This window comes from Pristiophorus japonicus, chromosome 21, assembly GCF_044704955.1.
Source record: "Pristiophorus japonicus isolate sPriJap1 chromosome 21, sPriJap1.hap1, whole genome shotgun sequence".
NCBI classification, from domain to species: domain Eukaryota; kingdom Metazoa; phylum Chordata; class Chondrichthyes; family Pristiophoridae; genus Pristiophorus; species Pristiophorus japonicus.
Window position 1 is genome coordinate 57,665,913 of NC_091997.1, and position 19,441 is coordinate 57,685,353.

At 49.7% G+C, this 19,441-nt stretch overlaps 1 protein-coding gene across 1 annotated transcript in view; it reads left to right on the forward strand.

Annotated features, from left to right (window-relative positions):
- LOC139233534 (parathyroid hormone/parathyroid hormone-related peptide receptor-like) overlaps positions 1-13,787 on the forward strand; it is a 61,090-nt gene extending 47,303 nt beyond the window's left edge. Inside the window, exons 9-13 of the mRNA XM_070863934.1 lie at positions 1,069-1,135; positions 2,713-2,807; positions 3,499-3,640; positions 8,835-8,876; positions 13,431-13,787. Coding sequence (XP_070720035.1) covers positions 1,069-1,135; positions 2,713-2,807; positions 3,499-3,640; positions 8,835-8,876; positions 13,431-13,787 — 703 coding nt within the window. The remainder of the gene's footprint in view (positions 1-1,068; positions 1,136-2,712; positions 2,808-3,498; positions 3,641-8,834; positions 8,877-13,430) is intronic.
- Positions 13,788-19,441: the final 5,654 nt, after the last annotated feature.

Here is a 19,441-nt window from a genome sequence, read left to right on the forward strand (position 1 = left end):
GAACACAATATTCCACATGAGGCCTCACCAAGGCCCTGTACAACTGCAGTAAGACCTCCCTGCTCCTATACTCAAATCCCATAGCTATGAAGGCCAACATATCATTTGCCGCCTTCAGCGCCTGCTGTACCTGCATGCCCACTTTTAATGACTGATGAACCATGACACCAGGTCTCGTTGCACCTCCCCTTTTACTAATCTGTCACCATTCAGATAATATTCTGCCTTCGTGTTTTTGCCACCAAAATGGATAACCTCACATTTATCCACATTATACTGCATCAGCCATGCATTTTCCCACTCACCTAACCTGTCCAAGTCACCTTGCAGCCTCTTAGTGTCCTCCTCACAGCTCACACCATCACCTAGTTTAGTGTCATCCGCAAACTTGGAGATATTACACTCAATTCCTTCATCTAAATCGTTAATGTATATTGTAAAGAGCTGAGGTCCCAGCACTGAGCCCTGCGGCACTCCACTAGTCACTGCCTGCAATTCTGAAAAGGGCCTGTTTATTTCGACTCTCTGCTTCCTGTCTGCCAACCAGTTCTCTATCCACGTCAATACATTACCTCCAATACCATGCGCTTTGATTTTGCACACCAATCTCCTGTGCGGGACCTTGTCAAAAGCCTTTTGAAAGTCCAAATACACCACATCCACTGATTCTCCCTTGTCCACTCTGCTAGTTACATCCTCAAAAAAATTCCAGAAGATTTGTCAAGCATGATTTTCCTTTCATAATCCATGCTGACTTGGTCCAATCCTGTCACAGCTTTCCAAATGCGCTGCTATTTCATCCTTAATGATTGATTCCAACATTTTCCCCACTACTGATGTTAGGCTAACCGGTCTATAATTACCCGTTTTCTCTCCCTCCTTTTTTAAAAAGTGGTGTTACATTAGCTACCCTCCAGTCCATTATTCAGATCAGCAGGGAGTTAGTGAGGTGGAAGATCAGAGTAGCCAGCTGAGGTGGAAGATCAGTCTGGATCGAGAGGCTGAGTGGTGCTGGAGGGTAAAATCCGGTGCTCAATCAAAGCATTCTCTCTGCTTTCCCTCTCTCAGGTGCTGGGACCTCAGTGCTGGAAACGTGAAGTGGATTTACCAGGTCCCCATTCTCAGCGCCATTGTGGTAAGTGAAAGGGCTGTGTCTGTGGCTGGTGCTGGGGGCATCGTTTCGTGAGGGGCGGGGGCGGTGGCTGGTACTGGGGGCACCGCTCCGTGAGGGGGGGGCTGTGGCTGGTGCTGGGGACACCGCTCCGTGAGGGGGGGGCTGTGTCCATGGCTGGTGCAGGGGACACCGCTCCGTGAGGGGGGGCTGTGTCCATGGCTGGTGCTGGGGGCACCGCTCCATGAGGGGGGGCTGTGTCCATGGCTGGTGCTGGGGACACCGCTCCGTGAGGGGGGGCTGTGTCCATGGCTGGTGCTGGGGGCACCGCTCCGTGAGGGGGGGCTGTGGCTGGTGCTGGGGACACCGCTCCGTGAGGGGGGGCTGTGGCTGGTGCTGGGGGCACCGCTCCGTAAGGGGGGGGCTGTGTCCATGGCTGGTGCTGGGGACACCGCTCCGTGAGGGGGGGGCTGTGTCCATGGCTGGTGCTGGGGACACCGCTCCGTGAGGGGGGGGCTGTGTCCATGGCTGGTGCAGGGGACACCGCTCCGTGAGGGGGGGGGCTGTGTCCATGGCTGGTGCTGGGGACACCGCTCCGTGAGGGGGGGGCTGTGTCCATGGCTGGTGCTGGGGACACCGCTCTGTGAGGGGGGGCTGTGTCCATGGCTGGTGCTGGGGACACCGCTCCATGAGGGGGGGGCTGTGTCCATGGCTGGTGCTGGGGACACCGCTCCGTGAGGGGGGGGCTGTGGCTGGTGCTGGGGACACCGCTCCATGAGGGGGGGGCTGTGTCCATGGCTGGTGCTGGGGACACCGCTCCATGAGGGGGGGCTGTGTCCATGGCTGGTGCTGGGGACACCGCTCCATGAGGGGGGGGCTGTGTCCATGGCTGGTGCTGGGGACACCGCTCTGTGAGGGGGGGCTGTGGCTGGTGCTGGGGGCACCGCTCCGTGAGGGGGGGTTGTGTCCATGGCTGGTGCTGGGGACACCGTTCCGTGAGGGGGTGGCTGTGTCCATGGCTGGTGCTGGGGACACCGCTCTGTGACGGGGGGGCTGTGGCTGGTGCTGGGGGCACCGCTCCATGAGGGGGGGCAGCATGGGGCACAGCTCAGTACATCAACGGGCACTGATGGGCCAACCCCTGGCCATCAGTCTCCTGCCGGGATCGTGAGGGGAAACTAAAAAAGACCATCAGATAGTTTAAGTGGACAAAATCACTCACTCCAGATCCGTGAGTTCCAGTTCCTGGCCCCAGATGTCGATGTTTCCAGGCAGCTTTCTGTGATCGACAGGCTGCTGTGATTCAGTTCCTTTATATTGTTGGCCCAGTCCAAGTGGACCCCTGTCCCAGCTGGGGTCAGCACCTCTGACCCCTATCCCAGCCAGGAAAGGAGGGGTGGCAGGTAATAAAACCCTGACAAAAACAGGTGCTGACCCCAGCTGGGACAGGGGTCCACTGGGACTGGGACTGGGCCAACAATATAAAGGAACTGAGTCACAGCAGCCTGTCAATCACAGAAAGCTGCCTGGAAACATCGACATCTGGGGCCAGGAACTGGAACTCACGGATCTGGAGTGAGTGATTTTGTTCTTTTTTCCAGGTGAATTTCTTCCTCTTCATAAATATCGTTCGGGTTTTGGCATCGAAACTGTGGGAGACAAACGCAGGTAAACTGGACCCACGACAACAATACAGGTGAGACCATCGATCGAGAACATTGAATGACCATCGACTGATCGCACACTCACACACACACCCAAACCACACACACACACACACACACACACACACACACACACACACAAACCCACGCTCACGTTCTCACTCACACACACACCCACGACACACAGTCCCCCCCGACACACACACAAACCAAACACACACACACCCCTCTATATATATATATATATATATATACACACACACATACACACACACCCACACACACACACCCCTATGCGCGCACACACGTATGTTGGGCTGCAGAGGTGAACCACAAGTTGGAGGGTGGGGGACTGCACTCCCCAAACTCCCTAACATTGGCCTGGGGCAGTAGGGTAGAGACCAGAAGCACTGGATAGATCTCCCTGAGCATTGAGTGACACCAAGCCGGAGCTCGAGCTTATTCCGCCCACACTGGACAACATTATAGAATCACAGAATGATACAGCACAGAAAGAGGCCATTCGGCCCATCGTGCCCATGCCGGCTCCTTTGGTAGAGCGAGCCAATCAGTCCCCACGCTGCCTTTTCCCCCTAACCCTGTAATTGTTTCCCTCCAGGCTCGGGGTGTGAAGATGAAAGCTGCAGCTCCCGCTCGGGGTGTGACTCACTCTGCCAGTCCATTGCTCACTCTCTCGCTCAACATGTTTTGTGTTTCTTACAGGAAGCTGCTGAAGTCTACTCTTGTCCTCATGCCTCTCTTTGGGGTCCATTATGTGGTTTTCATGGCGATGCCATACACTGATGTATCCGGGACAATTTGGCAGATCCAAATGCATTATGAGATGCTCTTCAACTCTTCTCAGGTAGGACACTGGACACTGGACTCTAGACACTAGACACTAGACACTAGACACTAGACACTAGACACTAGACACTAGACACTAGACACTAGACACTGGACTCTGGAGAAAAGACACTGGACTCTGGAGAAAAGACACTGGACTCCGGACATTGGCCTCTGGACACTAGAGACCGGGGGCACTGGAGACCGGGGGCCGCACGCCAGACTCCGAGCATGGGACATTGGAAATTGGAAACTGGACCCTGAACCCTGGAGAAAAGTCTCTGGATACTGGACTCTTGACATTGGACTCTAGACACTGGACTCTAGACACTGGATTCTAGATACTGGACTGTAGACACTGGAGACCAGTCTCTGGACACTGGAGAAAAGTCACTGGATTCTGGACATTGGACACTAGATTCTGGATATTGGCCTCTGGACACTGGAGACCAGACATATGAGTCTTGACTCTGGACACTGGAGACCAGTCACTGGGCCCTGGAGAAAAGTCACTGGACACTGTACTCTGAATGCAGGAGATCAGTCACTGGAAATGGGACTCGGGACAATGGACACTGGACCCTGGAGGAAAGTCACTGGATACTAGACTCTGGACATTGGCTTCTGGACACTGGAGTCTTGACTCTGGACACTGGACTCTAGCACTGGAGATCATTCACCGGAAAATGGTCTCTGGATTCTGGACATTGGACCCTGGATGCTGGAGGCAGGACACTGCACACTACTCTGGACACTGGAGAAAAGTCACAGGATACTAGACTCTGGACACTGGAGACCAGACAATGGACTCCGGTATCTAGACACTGAACACTGTAGACCATTCACTGGACTCTGGACATTGGTCTCTGGACACTGGACTTTGGACACTGGATCCTGAATGCTGGAGACAGGACACTGGACGCAGGAGATCAGTCACTGAACTATGGACTCCGGTCACCGGACTCTGGAGACCGGACTCTGGAGACCAGACACCAGGCACACTAGTCTTGACTCTGGACACTAGAGAAAAGTCACTGGACACTGGGCTCTGGACTCTGGACATTGGCATCTGGACACTGTATTCTGGATGGAGGAGATCAGTCACTGGACTCTGGACACTGGAGACCAGGTACTGGACACTGAACACTGGACAGTGGAGACCAGTCACTGGAAACTGGACTTTGGAGACCAGTCACTGGATACTGGACTCTGGACATTGGCTTCCAGACACTGGAGACCGGACACTGGAGTCTTGACTCTGAACACAGGATACTGGACTCTAGCACTGGAGACCAGTCACTGGAAACTGGACATTGGACTTTGGACACTGGATCCGGGATGCTGGAGACAGGTCACTGGACACTGGATGCAGGAGATCCGTCACTGGACACTGGAATCTGGAGGCCGGACACTGGACTCTGCATACTGTACTCTGTACTCTAGACACTGGACTCTGGAGATTGGAGATCAGTCACTGGATCCTGGAGACAAGTCACTGGGCTCTGGACACGAGGCTTTGGACACTTGATTCTGGATTTTGGACACTGGAGACATGTCTCTGGACACTGGACATCCATCACTGGACACTGGTCACTCTACACTGGACCTTGGACATTGGATACCGGTCACTGGGTTATGGACTTTGGACACTGGAAAATGCATTCTAGACACTGGACTTTGGACACTGGAGACCAGTCATGGACCCTGGAATCTGGACACTGAACCCTGGTCACAGTTGATGGGACAAAGGGTCACTCAGTAAAAGGGGGTTGAGTCGTGATTCTCAATGTTACATCATAATGACATTACAACATTGACTACACTCTAAAGTATTTTATTGATTGTAAGGCATGTTGGGATGTACTGAGGTAGTGAAATATATTAAATAAACACAAGTCTTTTATTTTCTTCCTTTAATGGCAGTCCCAACAAAAGCAAGCTGCAACCCACTGGATGAGCCTTACAGAAATATCCATATTTCCTGTATCTAACCCCGTGCTGTACCTGCCCTGGGAGTGTTTGATGGGACAGTGTAGAGGGAGCTTTACTCTGTATCTAATATGTGCTGTACCTGCCCTGGGAGAGTTTGATGTGACAGTGTAGAGGGAGCTTTACTCTGTATCTAACCCCGTGCTGTACCTGCCCTGGGAGTGTTTGATGGGACAGTGTAGAGGGAGCTTTACTCTGTATCTAACCCCGTGCTGTACCTGCCCTGGGAGAGTTTGATGGGACAGTGTAGAGGGAGCTTTACTCTGTATCTAACCCCGCCCTGTACCTGCCCTGGGAGTGTTTGATGTGAGTGTAGAGGGAGCTTTACTCTGTATCTAATACGTGCTGTACCTGCCCTGGGAGAGTTTGATGGGACAGTGTAGAGGGAGCTTTACTCTGTATCTAACCCTGGGCTGTACCTGCCCTGGGAATGTTTGATGGGACAGTGTAGAGGGAACTTTACTCTGTATCTAATACGTGCTGTACCTACCCTGGGAGTATTTGATGGGACAGTGTATCTATATGGAATATACCTTTAATGGAGTCAGTTTGGCTCCTAGGACAGCACTACATCAATCAAGAGAAATTCTGGCAATTTCCAGTGTAGTGAAACTGAGAGAAATTTGTGCCCTTCCTGCCAAATTCTGGAGAGTCAATGCCATAATTCCACTCTGTGGGACAAGGTGTACAGTAATGACAGGGGCTGTGGGGCTACAGAGAGGTCCAGTGAAGTGTCTTTACTTACAAGGAGACAGGAATGATTCAATGATAAGAGTTGGTGGAAGGGTGGCTATCAATGACTTAATTGATTGAGGAGTTGTGTATATGGACTTTCAGAAGACAATTAGTAATGTGCCACATAACAGACTTGTTCAACCCATGAAATTAAAGGGGCTGTGGCAACATGGATATGAAATTGGCAGAGAGATTAAAGCAGTGCATAGTGGTGAACGGTTGTTTGTCAGACTGGAGGGAGGTATACAGTGGAGTTCCCCAGGGGTCGGTATTGGGGTTGCTGACCTGGACCTGGACTTTGGGTATGCATGCCATCATTTCAAGATTTACAGATGACACAAAGCTTGGAAATGTAGTAAACGATGTGGAGACTAGTAACAGACTTTAGATGGATATACATCAGTCTGGTGAAAGGGCGGACACGTGGCAGATGCAGTTTAATGCAGAGAAGTGTGAAGTGATTCATTTTGGATGGAAAAATGCGGTGAGACAATATAAACTAAATGGTACAATTTTAAAGGAGGTGCAGGATGATAGAGACCTGGGGTGTTGGTACACAACCCTTTGAAGATGGCACGACAAGTTGGTAAGGCTGTTAAAACGTTTATGGGATCCTTGGCTTTATAAATAGGTATATTCCAAAAGGCAAGGAAGTTATGGTAAAACTTTATAAAATATTGGTTAGGCCTCAACTGGAGTATTGTATCCAATTCTGGGCGTCAAATTTAAGGAAGGGTATCAAGGCCTTGGAGAGGGTGCAGAGTAGATTGCCCAGAGTGGTTCCAGGGATGAGGGACTTCAGTTCCGTGGATAGACTGCAGAAGCTGCAGGTTGTTCTCCTTAGAGCAGAGAAGGATAAGGGGAGATTTAATGAAGGTGTTCAGAATTATGAGGGTTTTTATAGAGTAGATATGGAGAAACTTTCCAGTGACAGGTAGATCAGTAAACAGGGGACACAGATTGAAAGTTATTGGCAAAAGAACCAGAGGTGAGATGAGGAGAATTTTTTTTTAACACAGCGATTTGTTGTAACCTGGAATGCACTGGTTGAAAGGGTGGTGGGAGCAGATTCAATAGTAACTTTCCAGAGTAAATTTTACATGTATGCTGGAAAAGGGACAATTTACAGGGCTATGGGGAAAGAGCAGCGGAGTGCATTGGATATCTCTTTCAAAGAGCTGGCACAGACACGATGGGCGGAATGGCCTCTTTCTGTGCCCTAAGATGCCATGAGGGCTAGAAATTGGCCTCCTTTGCGCCTCTGGTTAGTGCCTCTGGGGGGCGGTACCGGCTGTGTGACCGGGCGCGGCGAGAGTACCGAGATTTGCGCCGATGGTGCCACGATGTCCTGCGCCCCGGAGATCGTGGCGTGACGTGGCTGTGTAGTGCCCCGGACCCGAACTTGGAATTCCGCCCCCTGCAGCATCGCTGGGCAACAACACCGACAGGAGGCATTGTCAGGGGTGGGCAGGCCCTTGGGGAGCGGAATTTAAAGGTAAGGCCACTTGGGTCAGTAAAAAATTTGTTTGGAGCCATTAGTAAAATGTTCAGGATTTTTTTCGGCCGCAATGGATCAGCCCTGCTCGAGTGCTCAGGGCGGATCGTGGCGGATCGCGATTGCCCTTGGCGACCAAGGATCTGGTCTCCATGCAGAGCCCGCAGCGATGGGCTTTCTCTTTAAGGGAGGGGAGGAGCCTCTGTTCCCGTCAGTGCTGCCCTCGATATTGGGCACCACTGCCCCGTTACCGCCCCTCCTGCCCACTTTAGTGCTCCAGGGGCAATGGCAGTGATTGATTTAGGGCTCCATTTCCTTCCTGGAGCATCAAGAGTCCCTCGCATAGCGCCCCGCGGTACGTTTGCGCTACCGCAAAGGTTATTGCCCCAAACGGGGGACTTCGAAATTTCTCCCCTGTGATTCTATGATTGTATGATCAGGGGGTGAGTTAGGGCTCAGGTTTGGGACCCAGTCTGTACTCCGTTACCTGATGCCTGCAGCAGAGGTGCCATTGTTGATGTCAGCGCCGTGATTTCAGGAGGGGAACTGACCAGTGTTCCTGCTTCTGATCATTACCCAGCTAGCCATGCTGGAAAGCTGTGCGCCTGTGGCTGTCGGTTAAAGGACATGTGACTGACCCGCCTGAAACGCTCACTGCTTGGACACACGTATGTAAAGGTCAGTTAGGTGCGAGGGCAGTGAGGGACGGGTGCTCACAGACCTGCAGCCCAGCTGGGTGAGCACACAAGACACGGGAACACCCAGGGGAGTCTGGGCAGCTGCCACCGGGAGATGATAGGGTCTGTGCTGATCCTGGGAATCTCATTAGTCATCCGGCAGACCAATTCAACCCCGCCCCCCCCAAGGGATGTCGAAACACCGATACAGCACGGGGCAAGGGATGTCCAGGGGAGGGGAGAGCCAAGAGATATTCACATCAAAACAAATGAAAAGATGCTGTTTATAATGTTTTTTTTTTCTTTTTTCCATACAGGGCTTTTTTGTTGCCTTTATCTACTGCTTCTGCAATGGAGAGGTGAGAGACTAGAAACTGCACCAGAAATAAAAAACAGAAAATGCTGGAAATTCTGACAATGCCTCAATTTTAAAATTCTCATCCTTGTGTTCAAATCCCTCCATGGGTCACTTCTCCCTATCTCTCTAACTCCTCCAGCCCCACAACTCTCCGAGATCTCCATACTCTGCCAATTCTGACCTGTGGCACATCGCCGATTCTACCATCGGTGGCCGTGCTTCAGCCTCCCTAAACCTCTCCGTCTCTACCTCTCTTTCCTCCTTCAGTCGCTCTGTAAAACCTACCTCATCTGCCCCATTATCTCCTTATGTGGCTTGGTCTCAAATTTTGTCTGATAACACCCCTGTGAAATGCCTTGGGTCGTTTTACTACAGTAAAGTGCAAGTTGTTCTTGTTCCGATCTACTCCCTGAACACTAACCTATCCTCTCTCTGTACAGGCACTGACTGTGTTTCCAGCATTTTCTGTAACAGCGGTAATTCAAACAATGAATTGTAACCTATCTGTTGATCTGTGACAGGCAGCAATACAACGATAACAAGCCCTGAATGATCTGTGTTTAGGACAGACACTTCTGAATTCTGGCTGATGCTACTGAGGCTTGTCTGCAAACACCACTTGCTCAGCAACTGGAAATTGGGCTGTGTGTGTGTGTGTCTGGGGGCTGTGTGTGTGTGCATGTCTGGGGGCTGTGTGTGTGTTGTGTGTGTCTGGGGGCTGTGTGTGTGTGTGTCTGGGGGCTGTGTGTGTGTGTATGTGTCTGGGGGCTGTGTGTGTGTGCATGTCTGGGGGCTGTGTGTGTGTTGTGTGTGTCTGGGGGCTGTGTGTGTGTGTGTCTGGGGGCTGTGTGTGTGTGTGTCTGGGGGCTGTGTGTGTTTGTGTCTGGGGGCTGTGTGTGTGTGTGTGTGTGTCTGGGGGCTGTGTGTGTGTGTGTCTGGGGGCTGTGTGTGTGTGTCTGGGGGCTGTGTGTGTGTTTGTGTCTGGGGGCTGTGTGTGTTTGTGTCTGGGGGCTGTGTGTGTGTGCGTGTCTGGGGGCTATGTGTCTGGGGGCAGTGTCTATGGCTGTGTCTGGGGCTTTTTATTTATACATTCATGGGATGTAGACATCGCCGCAAGACCAGCATTTATTGCCCATCCCTAATTGCTCTTGAGAAGGTGGTGGTGAGCCATCTCTGGAACCACTGCAGTCCGTGTGGTGAAGGTGCTCCCACAGTGCTGTTAGGGAGGGAGCTCCAGGATTTTGACCCAGCGATGATGAAGGAATGGCGATATATTTCCAAGTCAGGATGGTGTGTGACTTGGAAGGGAACGTGGAGGTACTGGTTCCCATGCGCCTGCTGCCCTCGTCCTTCTCGGTGGTAGAGGTCGCGGGTTTGGGAGGTGCTGTAGAAGAATTCTTGGCAAGTTGCTGCAGTGCATCTTGTAGATAGTACACACTGCAGCCACGGTGCACCAGTGGTGGAGGGAGTGAATGTTGAAAGTGGTGGATGGGGTGCCAATCAAGCGGCTGCTTTGTCCTGGATGGTGTCGAGCTTCTTGAAATGTTGTTGGAGCTGCACTCATCCAGGCAAGTGGAGAGTATTCCATCACACGCCTGACTTGTGTCTTGTAGATGGTGGAAAGGCTTTGGGGAGTCAGGAGGTGAGACACTCGCCGCAGAATACCCAGCCTCTGACCTACTCTTGCAGGCACAGTATTTATGTGGCTGGTCCAGTTAACTTTCTAATCAATGGTGACCCCTCCAGAAAGTTAATGGTGTAAGATTCAGCGATGGGAATGCCATTAGATGTCAAGGGGAGGTCGTTGGACTTTCCTTTGTTGGAGATGGTCATTGCCTGGCACTTGCGTGGTGAAATGTTACTTGCCACTTATCAGTCCAAGCCTGAATGTTGTCTAGGTCTTGCTGCATGCAGGCATGGACTCCTTCATTATCTGAGGAGTTATGAATGGCACTGAACATAGAATCATAGAAATTTATGGCATGGAAGGAGGCCATTTCGGCCCATCGTGTCCATGCCAGCCAACAAGAGGCTTTCCAGCCTAATCCCACTTTCCAGCTCTGAGTCCGTAGCCCTGCAGGTTACAGCACTTCAAGTGCACATCCAAATACTTTTTAAATGTGGTGAGGGTTTCTGCCTCCACCACCCTTTCAGGCAGTGAGTTCCAGACTCCACCACCCTCTGGGTGAAGAAATTTCCCCTCCAATCCCCTCTAAACCTTCTACCAATTACTTTAGATTTATGCCCTCTGGTTGTTGACCCCTCTGATAAGGGAACTAGGTCCTTTCTATCCACTCTATCTAGGTCCCTTATAATTTTATACACCTCAATGAGGTCTTCCCTCAACCTCCTCTGTTCCAAGGAAAACAAACCCAGCCTATCCAATCTGTCCTCATAGCTAAGATTCTCCACTCGCGGCAACATCCTTGTAAATCTCCTCGGTATCCTCTCCAGTGCAATCACGTCCTTCCTGTAAAGCAGAGCTGTTCTCCTGTTGTCTTGGATAATCCTTGCCACTGGACCAAGACCTAGCTCTGTCAAGCCTGTGTGATGGCTGGTGTGCAACGGCCAGCCCACGTTAAAAAAATCTATGCACAGGCATCTTCCACTCTTCAGGATGTAGTTTGAACATAAGAATTAGGAACAGGAGTAGGCCATCTAGCCCCTCGAGCCTGCTCCGCCATTCAATAAGATCATGGCTGATCTGGCCGTGGACTCAGCTCCACTTACACGCCCTCTCCCCGTAACCCTTAATTCCCTTATTGGTTAAGAATCTATCTATCTGTCACTTGAATACATTCAATGAGCTAGCCTCAACTGCTTCCTTGGGCAGAGAATTCCACAGATTCATAACCCTCTTGGAGAAGAAATTCCTTCTCAACTCGGTTTTAAATTGGCTCCCCCGTATTTTGAGGCTGTGCCCCCTAGTTCTAGTCTCCCCGACCAGTGGAAACAACCTCTCTGCCTCTATCTTGTCTATCCCTTTCATTATTTTAAATGTTTCTATAAGATCACCCCTCATCCTTCTGAACTCCAACGAGTAAATAAGAACATAAGAATTATGCAACCTGGAATATCAGGTCCTTCATTGAAACTCATCCCTTTTTGGTGTGGAAGCAAGTCATCCTTAATACGAGAGCCCGCCCAACTTCTTGTGACCAGAACTGCACACAGTATTTCAGCTGTGGCCGACCAGTGGTTTATACAGTTCAAGCATAATCCCCCTGCTCTTGTATTCCATGCCTCGACGAATAAAGACAAATATTCCTTATGCCTTCTTAATCACCTTATCTACCTGGCCTGCTACCTTCAGGGATCTGTGGACGAGGTCCCTTTGTTCCTCTACACTTCTCAGTGTCCTACCATTTAATGTGTATTCCATTTCCTTGTTAGCCCTCCCCAAAGGCATTACCTCACACTGCTCCGGATTAAATTCCATTTGCCGCTATTCTACCCACCTGACCAGTACATTGATATCTTCCTGCAGTCTACAGCTTTCTTCTTCATTATCAACCACACGGCCAATTTTAGTGTCATCTGCAAACTTCTTAATCGTACCCCCTATATTCAAGACTAGATCATTGATATATACCACAAAAATCAAGGGACCAAGTACTGAGCCCTGCGGAACTCCACTGGAAACATCCTTCCAGTCACAAAAACATTATCTTCTGCTTCCTGCCTTTGAGCCAATTTTGGATCCAACTTGCCACTTTGCCCTGGATCCCATGGAGTTTTACTTTCATGACCAGTCTGCCATGTGGAACCTTGTTGAAATCCATATATACTACATCGTCCACACTGCTCTCATCGACCCTCCTTGTTCCTCCTCAAAAAAATTTAATCAAGTTAGTCAGATACGATCTTCCCTTACCAAATCTCTGCTGACTGTCCTTGATTAATCCGTGTCTTTCTAAATGAAGATTTATCCTGTCCCTCAGAATTGATTCCAATAATTTTCCCACCACCGAGATTAGGCTGTGCAAACATCAGCGAACATCCCCACTTCTGCCCTTATGATGGAGGGAAGGTCATTGATCAAGTAGCTGAAGATGGTTGGGCCGAGGACACAGCCCTGAGAAACTCCTGCAGCAATGTCCGCCTATGCCACCAGAAGTAAAAGTTGGGCCTTGGGTTAACATCCCAATGGAGATTTGTATCTCTGACACTGCATCAGTGTTTCAGTGGGTTATGTGATCCACTGTTGGTGTGGGGTCCAAACCATAACCTTCTGACTTGGAGACAAGTGTGTTCACCACCAACTGAGCAAATTTATGTACTCTGAGGAGTTGCAAGGTTACAAGCAGCCTCTCAATGATATCATAACCCCAGCACCCCTTCACAGTGATAACATAACCCCTTCACCCCAACACCCCTTCACAGTGACATCATAACCCCATCACCCCTTCACAGTGACATCATAACCCCAGCACCCCTTCACAGTGACAACATAACCCCTTCACCCCTTCACAGTGACATCAGAACCTCAATCACAACTTCTATAACCAATTTTATTCCGTACTCTGTAAGCGTGTTTTATGGCATGCTCTTCTAGGTCCAGGCGGAGATAAAGAAGTCGTGGTTTAGGAGGACAGTAACCTTGAACTTGCAGCAGAAGAGCCGAGCTGGCAGTAGCTGTCCCTATGGAGCGGTGACCAACAGTATCAGCACCACCGGAGGCACCAGGGGGGTGTCCATGCTGCCCGACAGTAGCAAGCACTGCGCACTGTCGCTGCACGCCTTCTGCAACCTGCCCGGCCCCATCGCTAACACAACCCAGTCAGAAAGCTCCCTGCCCTCTGCCACCCTGCACAGCGTCCAGAGGAAGATAGACAGCAAGGACCATTGGGTAAACCAGGAGCAGCAGAAAGCCAAAACTCCTCTCCATGGTCAATGCGAAACTGTCCTTTGAAAAACATGAATTGTATTGTCGCTTGAAACTTTCCCTGCTGAATAAACAGGTACATTGTATGATGAGCTAAGTAGTGGTGGCGAGTGGTGTTTTAAGGGTTAAATTACCAATTAGGAGGGACTTGACAATTATCTGAGCTTGGTGTTACACAATCACAGAGAGCACAGAACAGAATGTTAACCATTCATTGCCGAGCAACAGGCGAAAGGGGCAGACTGGTGAATACCGTGGGCCATGGACAGGGTCAACCCAGCACTAGGGGGGGGTCATCACAGCTCACACACTATTGGAAATTCTACACCCGGTTATTGGCCTCTTGCAGGAACGTCAGTTGCCCTAACACTTGTACACGGTCCTAGACTAGTGCAACTGTTGAGGTGACTGACTTTCCAACATTTGAGACTGAAGTTAAAGATGTGGGCCGAGTGCTGCACGTTGGTTTGAGAGCCAGGTGCCAGTCCATGGCACGGGGTCTGTGCTGAGATAGCAAATGCTGCCTCAGGCCTGTATCTCCCCAGCACAGGGACCAATAAAAGGCCCTGTGGAAGAAGCACCGACTGCGTACCGTTACATGAGCAAGTAACATTCCAGCTGCTGAACTCCATGCAGTTAATAATTATGCTGACGTCTCATAATTCGTAGCCACTGACAATGCGCTAGCCCCCAGCCCTGCTAATGGCGATATTGGGTGAGGACACAGTGGGGATGTCACTCATGGTGGAATAGTCCACGAATGTTCATTATCTGGTAATCTCAGCGGGCCAGGCAGCATCTGTGGAGAGAAAAACAGATCAACCTTTCAGGTCGATGACCCTTCCTCAGAACTTTTTATATCAGCTTCCAGCATCTGCAGTATTTTGCTTTTGTATTCATTATCTGGTATTGTAATTGAAGTCAGTATGTTCAGGGGTGGAGAAAACGAGTACAATGTAGTCGCAAATCATTTTGAACGAGTGCGGAAGGCGATGGGTGTTCAGGGTTTGGGTCACGGCTCAATGCCTCTGTCTCCAGCCATGGACTGCACCGGATGTTTGCACTCAGACAATTTGACAGCGACTGACTCAGGGCCACGACTAACCGGTAAACGTGCAGCACAGACAGAAAGCATTAGATGGAGGATAAGCCACAGACCAGATCTGGTTTGGAGAGTGGCTCAGATACTGTCTCTGTTCTGCATGAACACTATCAACAAACACACAATCCCTACGTGGCTTCTACCTCCGGTTTTCAGGATGCTGCCAGCTCCCTATCCCCAGCAAATGAAGGGGAAGGGATGTGAGCGGTGCAATGGGGTGGCATTGAGCACAAGTTACAGCTTTCTATTTCCTCTATGCTGATTAGTTGAACTCATTAGATGCCAAACTCCAAGCTCTTACTGCTGTCACACATTACAACACTGACTGCACATCAGAAAGTTCATCATTGGCTGTAAAGCACTTTGGGATGTCCGGTGTCCGTGAAAGGCGCTATAAAAATACCTTCCCTTCATTCTTTTCAGAGATGACAGCTGGAATGTGCTTGTGTGTGGAAATGGGGCGAGGACAGCACTGGAATAGGCTCAAGAGCTAACTCACTGTGTGGGTGAGTGTGTGTGGGACTGTACCCCAGTGAGAGTCAGTGTGTGTGGGACTGTACCCCAGTGAGAGTCAGTGTGTGTGGGACTGTACCCCAGTGAGAGTCAGTGTGTGTGGGACTGTACCCCAGTGAGAGTCAGTGTGTGTGGAACTGTACCCCAGTGAGAGTCAGTGTCTGTGGAACTGTACCCCAGTGAGAGTCAGTGTGTGTGGGACTGTACCCCAGTGAGAGTCAGTGTGTGTGGGACCCGTACCCCAGTGAGAGTCATTGTGTGTGGAAGTGTACCTCAGTGAGAGTCAGTGTGTGGGACCCGTACCCAGTGAGAGTCAGTGTGTGTGGAACTGTACCCCAGTGAGTCAGTGAATGTGGAACTGTACCCCAGTGAGTCAGTGTGTGTGGGACCCGTACCCTAGTGAGAGTCTGTGTGTGTGGAACTGTACCCCAGTGAGTCAGTGAATGTGGAACTGTACCCCAGTGAGAGTCAGGCCTCTGAATACCAGGTTAACAGTCAGTGGGGTAATCCGCATCAAATCGGAGTGGAGGGAGACCCCTCATCCATCCAGCCCCCCACCTTATCGAGGCCGAACCCTCACATCCGGCGACCACGCTAACGACCTGTTGAGGGGGTTGTTGCAGTTACAGCCTGAGCTGGTGTGCTGGGTGTGAAGGCGGTGCAGGAACCGCTCACAGGAGAATCTAAATTACAATCACTGTGCTGTCACTACGGCAGAAAATATTTTCAAAGAGATAAACGGTCTTGTGATAACTACAGGGAAGTTTTGCGGAGCAGGTGGGAAGCTGGTGGATTAGAAGGTGACGACCTTAATCCTGAAACCAGTGAATAGAATGTTAATGTCGCTTGTTACCATGCCAACCTTCAAAACCAGCCGATTGTCAACAGCAGGCAGCTTTACTCGCTCTCCTCTCCCCACTCACGCGGTGAGTTGGATGAGGTGTTACAGCAATATGCTCATAGAGACACTGGCATATAGTCAGGGGCCACTAATCCGGCTAATGACAGGTCAGTAGCCCCAAGTGATGGAGGAGCGGGGCAGGTGGACACGTAGGGAGAGGTGAACAGTGGCTGGGGGTTGGGGGCAGATGTAAGGCCCCTCTCTGCGTTATGCAACAATATTGTTAAACTCAGCTACAACAAGGAACTTGTCCTTCCGGGTGCCCTTTGCTGCTGTGTGCAGTTAGCCCAGTCCCTGCCCAGCCTTTCCCCAACAGGTAAATACCGACCAGCAGTTCGATAAAAGACACAAGGCAAAATACTGCGGGTGCTGCAAATCTGAAATTAAAACAGAAAATGCTGGAAATACTCAGCGGGTCAGGCAGCCTCTGTGGAGAGAGAAACAGAGTTAACTTTTCAGGTCAATGGCCTTTCATCAGAACTGGAAAAAGTGAGAGCATATCAGATTTTAAGGAAGATGAGAGGCAGGGAAAGTGGGGAGGGGCAGAAACAGGGGACTACAGTGGAATGAGGGCAGAGTTGGCTAAAGTAGACTGGAAACAAGAACTAAACGGTGGCACAATTGAGGAACAGTGGAGGACTTTTAAGGAGCTCTTTCATAGTGCGCAACAAAAATATATTCCAGTGAAAAAGAAGGGCGGCAAGAGAAGGGATAACCAGCCATGGATAACCAAGGAAATAAAGGAAAGTATCAAATCAAAGACCAATGCGTATAAGGTGGCCAAGGTTAGTGGGAAACTAGAGGATTGGGAAAATTTTAAGCAACAGCAAAGAATGACTAAAAAAGCAATAAAGAAAGGGAAGATAGATTACGAAGGTAAACTTGCGCAAAACATAAAAACAGATAGTAAAAGCTTTTACAGATATATAAAACGGAAAAGAGTGACTAAAGTAAATGTTGGTCCCTTAGAAGAAAAAAGGGGGATTTAATAATGGGAAGTGTGGAAATGGCTGAGACCGTAAACAATTATTTTGCTTCCGTCTTCACAGTGGAAGACACAAAAACCATGCCAAAATTTGCAGGCCACAGGAATGTGGGAAGGGAGGACCTTGAGACAATCACTATCACTAGGGGGATAGTGCTGGACAGGCTAATGGGACTGAAGGTAGACAAGTCCCCTGGTCATGATGAAATGCATCCCAGGGTATTAAAAGAGATGGCAGGAGTTATAGCAGATGCATTCGTTATAATCTACCAAAATTCTCTGGATTCTGGGGAGGTACCAGCAGATTGGAAAGCAGCTAATGTAACGCCTCTGTTTAAAAAAGGGTGCAGGCAAAAGGCAGGTAACTATAGGCCGGTTAGTTTAACATCTGTAGTGGGGAAAATGCTTGAAACTATCATTAAGGAAGAAATAGTGGGACATCTAGACAGGAATAGTGCAATCAATCAGACGCAGCATGGATTCATGAAAGGGAAATCATGTTTAACTAACTTACTGGAATTCTTTGAGGATATAACGAGCATGATGGATAGAGGTGTACCGATGGATGTGGTGTATTTAGATTTCCTAAAGGCATTCGATAAGGTGCCACACAAAAGGTTACTGCAGAAGTTAAAGGTACGCGGAGTCATGCAAATGTATTAGCATGGATAGAGAATTGGCTGGCGAACAGAAAGCAGAGAGTCGGGATAAATGGGTCCTTTTCCGGTTGGAAATCAGTGGTTAGTGGTGTGCCACAGGGATCAGTGCTGGGACCACAACTGTTTACAATATACATAGATGACCTAGAAGAGGGGACAGAGTGTAGTGCAACAAAATTTGCAGATGACACTAAGATTAGTGGGAAAGCGGGTTGTGTAGAGGACTCAGAGAGGCTGCAAGGAGATTTGGATAGGTTAAGCGAATGGGCTAAGGTTTGGCAGATGGAATACAATGTCGGAAAGTGTGAGGTCATCCACCTTGGGAAAAAAAACAGTAAAAGGGAATATTATTTGAATGGGGAGAAATTACAACATCCTGGGGGTCCTTGTGCATGAATCCCAAAAGGTTAGTTTGCAGGTGCAGCAGGTAATCAGGAAGGCAAATGGAATGTTGGCCTTCATTGCGAGAGGAATGGAGTACAAAAGCAGGGAGGTCTTGCTGCAACTGTATAAGGTATTGGTAAGGCCGCACCTGGAGTACTGCGTGCAGTTTTGGTCACCTTACTTAAGGAAGGATATACTAGCTTTGGAAGGGGTACAGAGACGATTCACTAGGCTGATTCCAGAAATGAGCGGGTTACCTTATGATGATAGATTGAGTAGACAGGGTCTTTACTCCTTGGAGTTCAGAAGGATGAGGGGTGATCTTATAGAAACATTTAAAATCATGAAAGGGATAGACAAGATAGAGGCAGAGAGGTTGTTTCCATTGGTAGGGGAGACTAGAACTAGGGGGCACAGCCTCAAAATATGGAGGAGCCAATTTAAAACCGAGTTGAGAAAGAATTTCTTCTCCCAGAGGGTTGTGAATCTGTGGAATTCTCTGCCCAAGGAAGCAGTTGAGGCTAGCTCATTGAATGTTTTCAAGTCAAAGATAGATAGATTTTTAACCAATAAGGGAATTAAGGGTTACGGGGAGCGGGCGGGTAAGTGGAGCTGAGTCCACGACCAGATCAGCCATGATCTTATTGAATGGCGGAGCAGGCTCGAGGGGCTAGATGGCCTACTCCTGTTCCTAATTCTTATGTTCTTATGTTCTTATGAAAGCAATGAATTAGAACAAGGTAACAGAAACCAACATAAATCCTGTCACAGAGAGGAGCAGAGCTTCTTCAAGGTGGGAGTTCCTAACAGAGTTCTATTTAACGGTTCTCTTCACTTTTTTATTCATTCTCGGGATGTGGGCTTCGCCACAAGGCCGGCATTTATTGCCCATCCCTAATTGCCCTTGAGAAGGTGGTGGTGAGCTGCTGCCTTGAACCACTGCAGTCCGTGTGGTGAAGGTGCTCCCACAGTGCTGTTAGGGAGGGAGATCCAGGACTTTGACCCAGCGACCATGAAGGAATGGTGATATATTTCTAAGTCAGGATGATGTGTAACTTGGAGGGGAACGTGGAGGTGGTGGTGTTCCCATGCGCCTGCTGCCCTGTCCTTCTAGGTGGTAGAGGTCGTGGGTTTGGG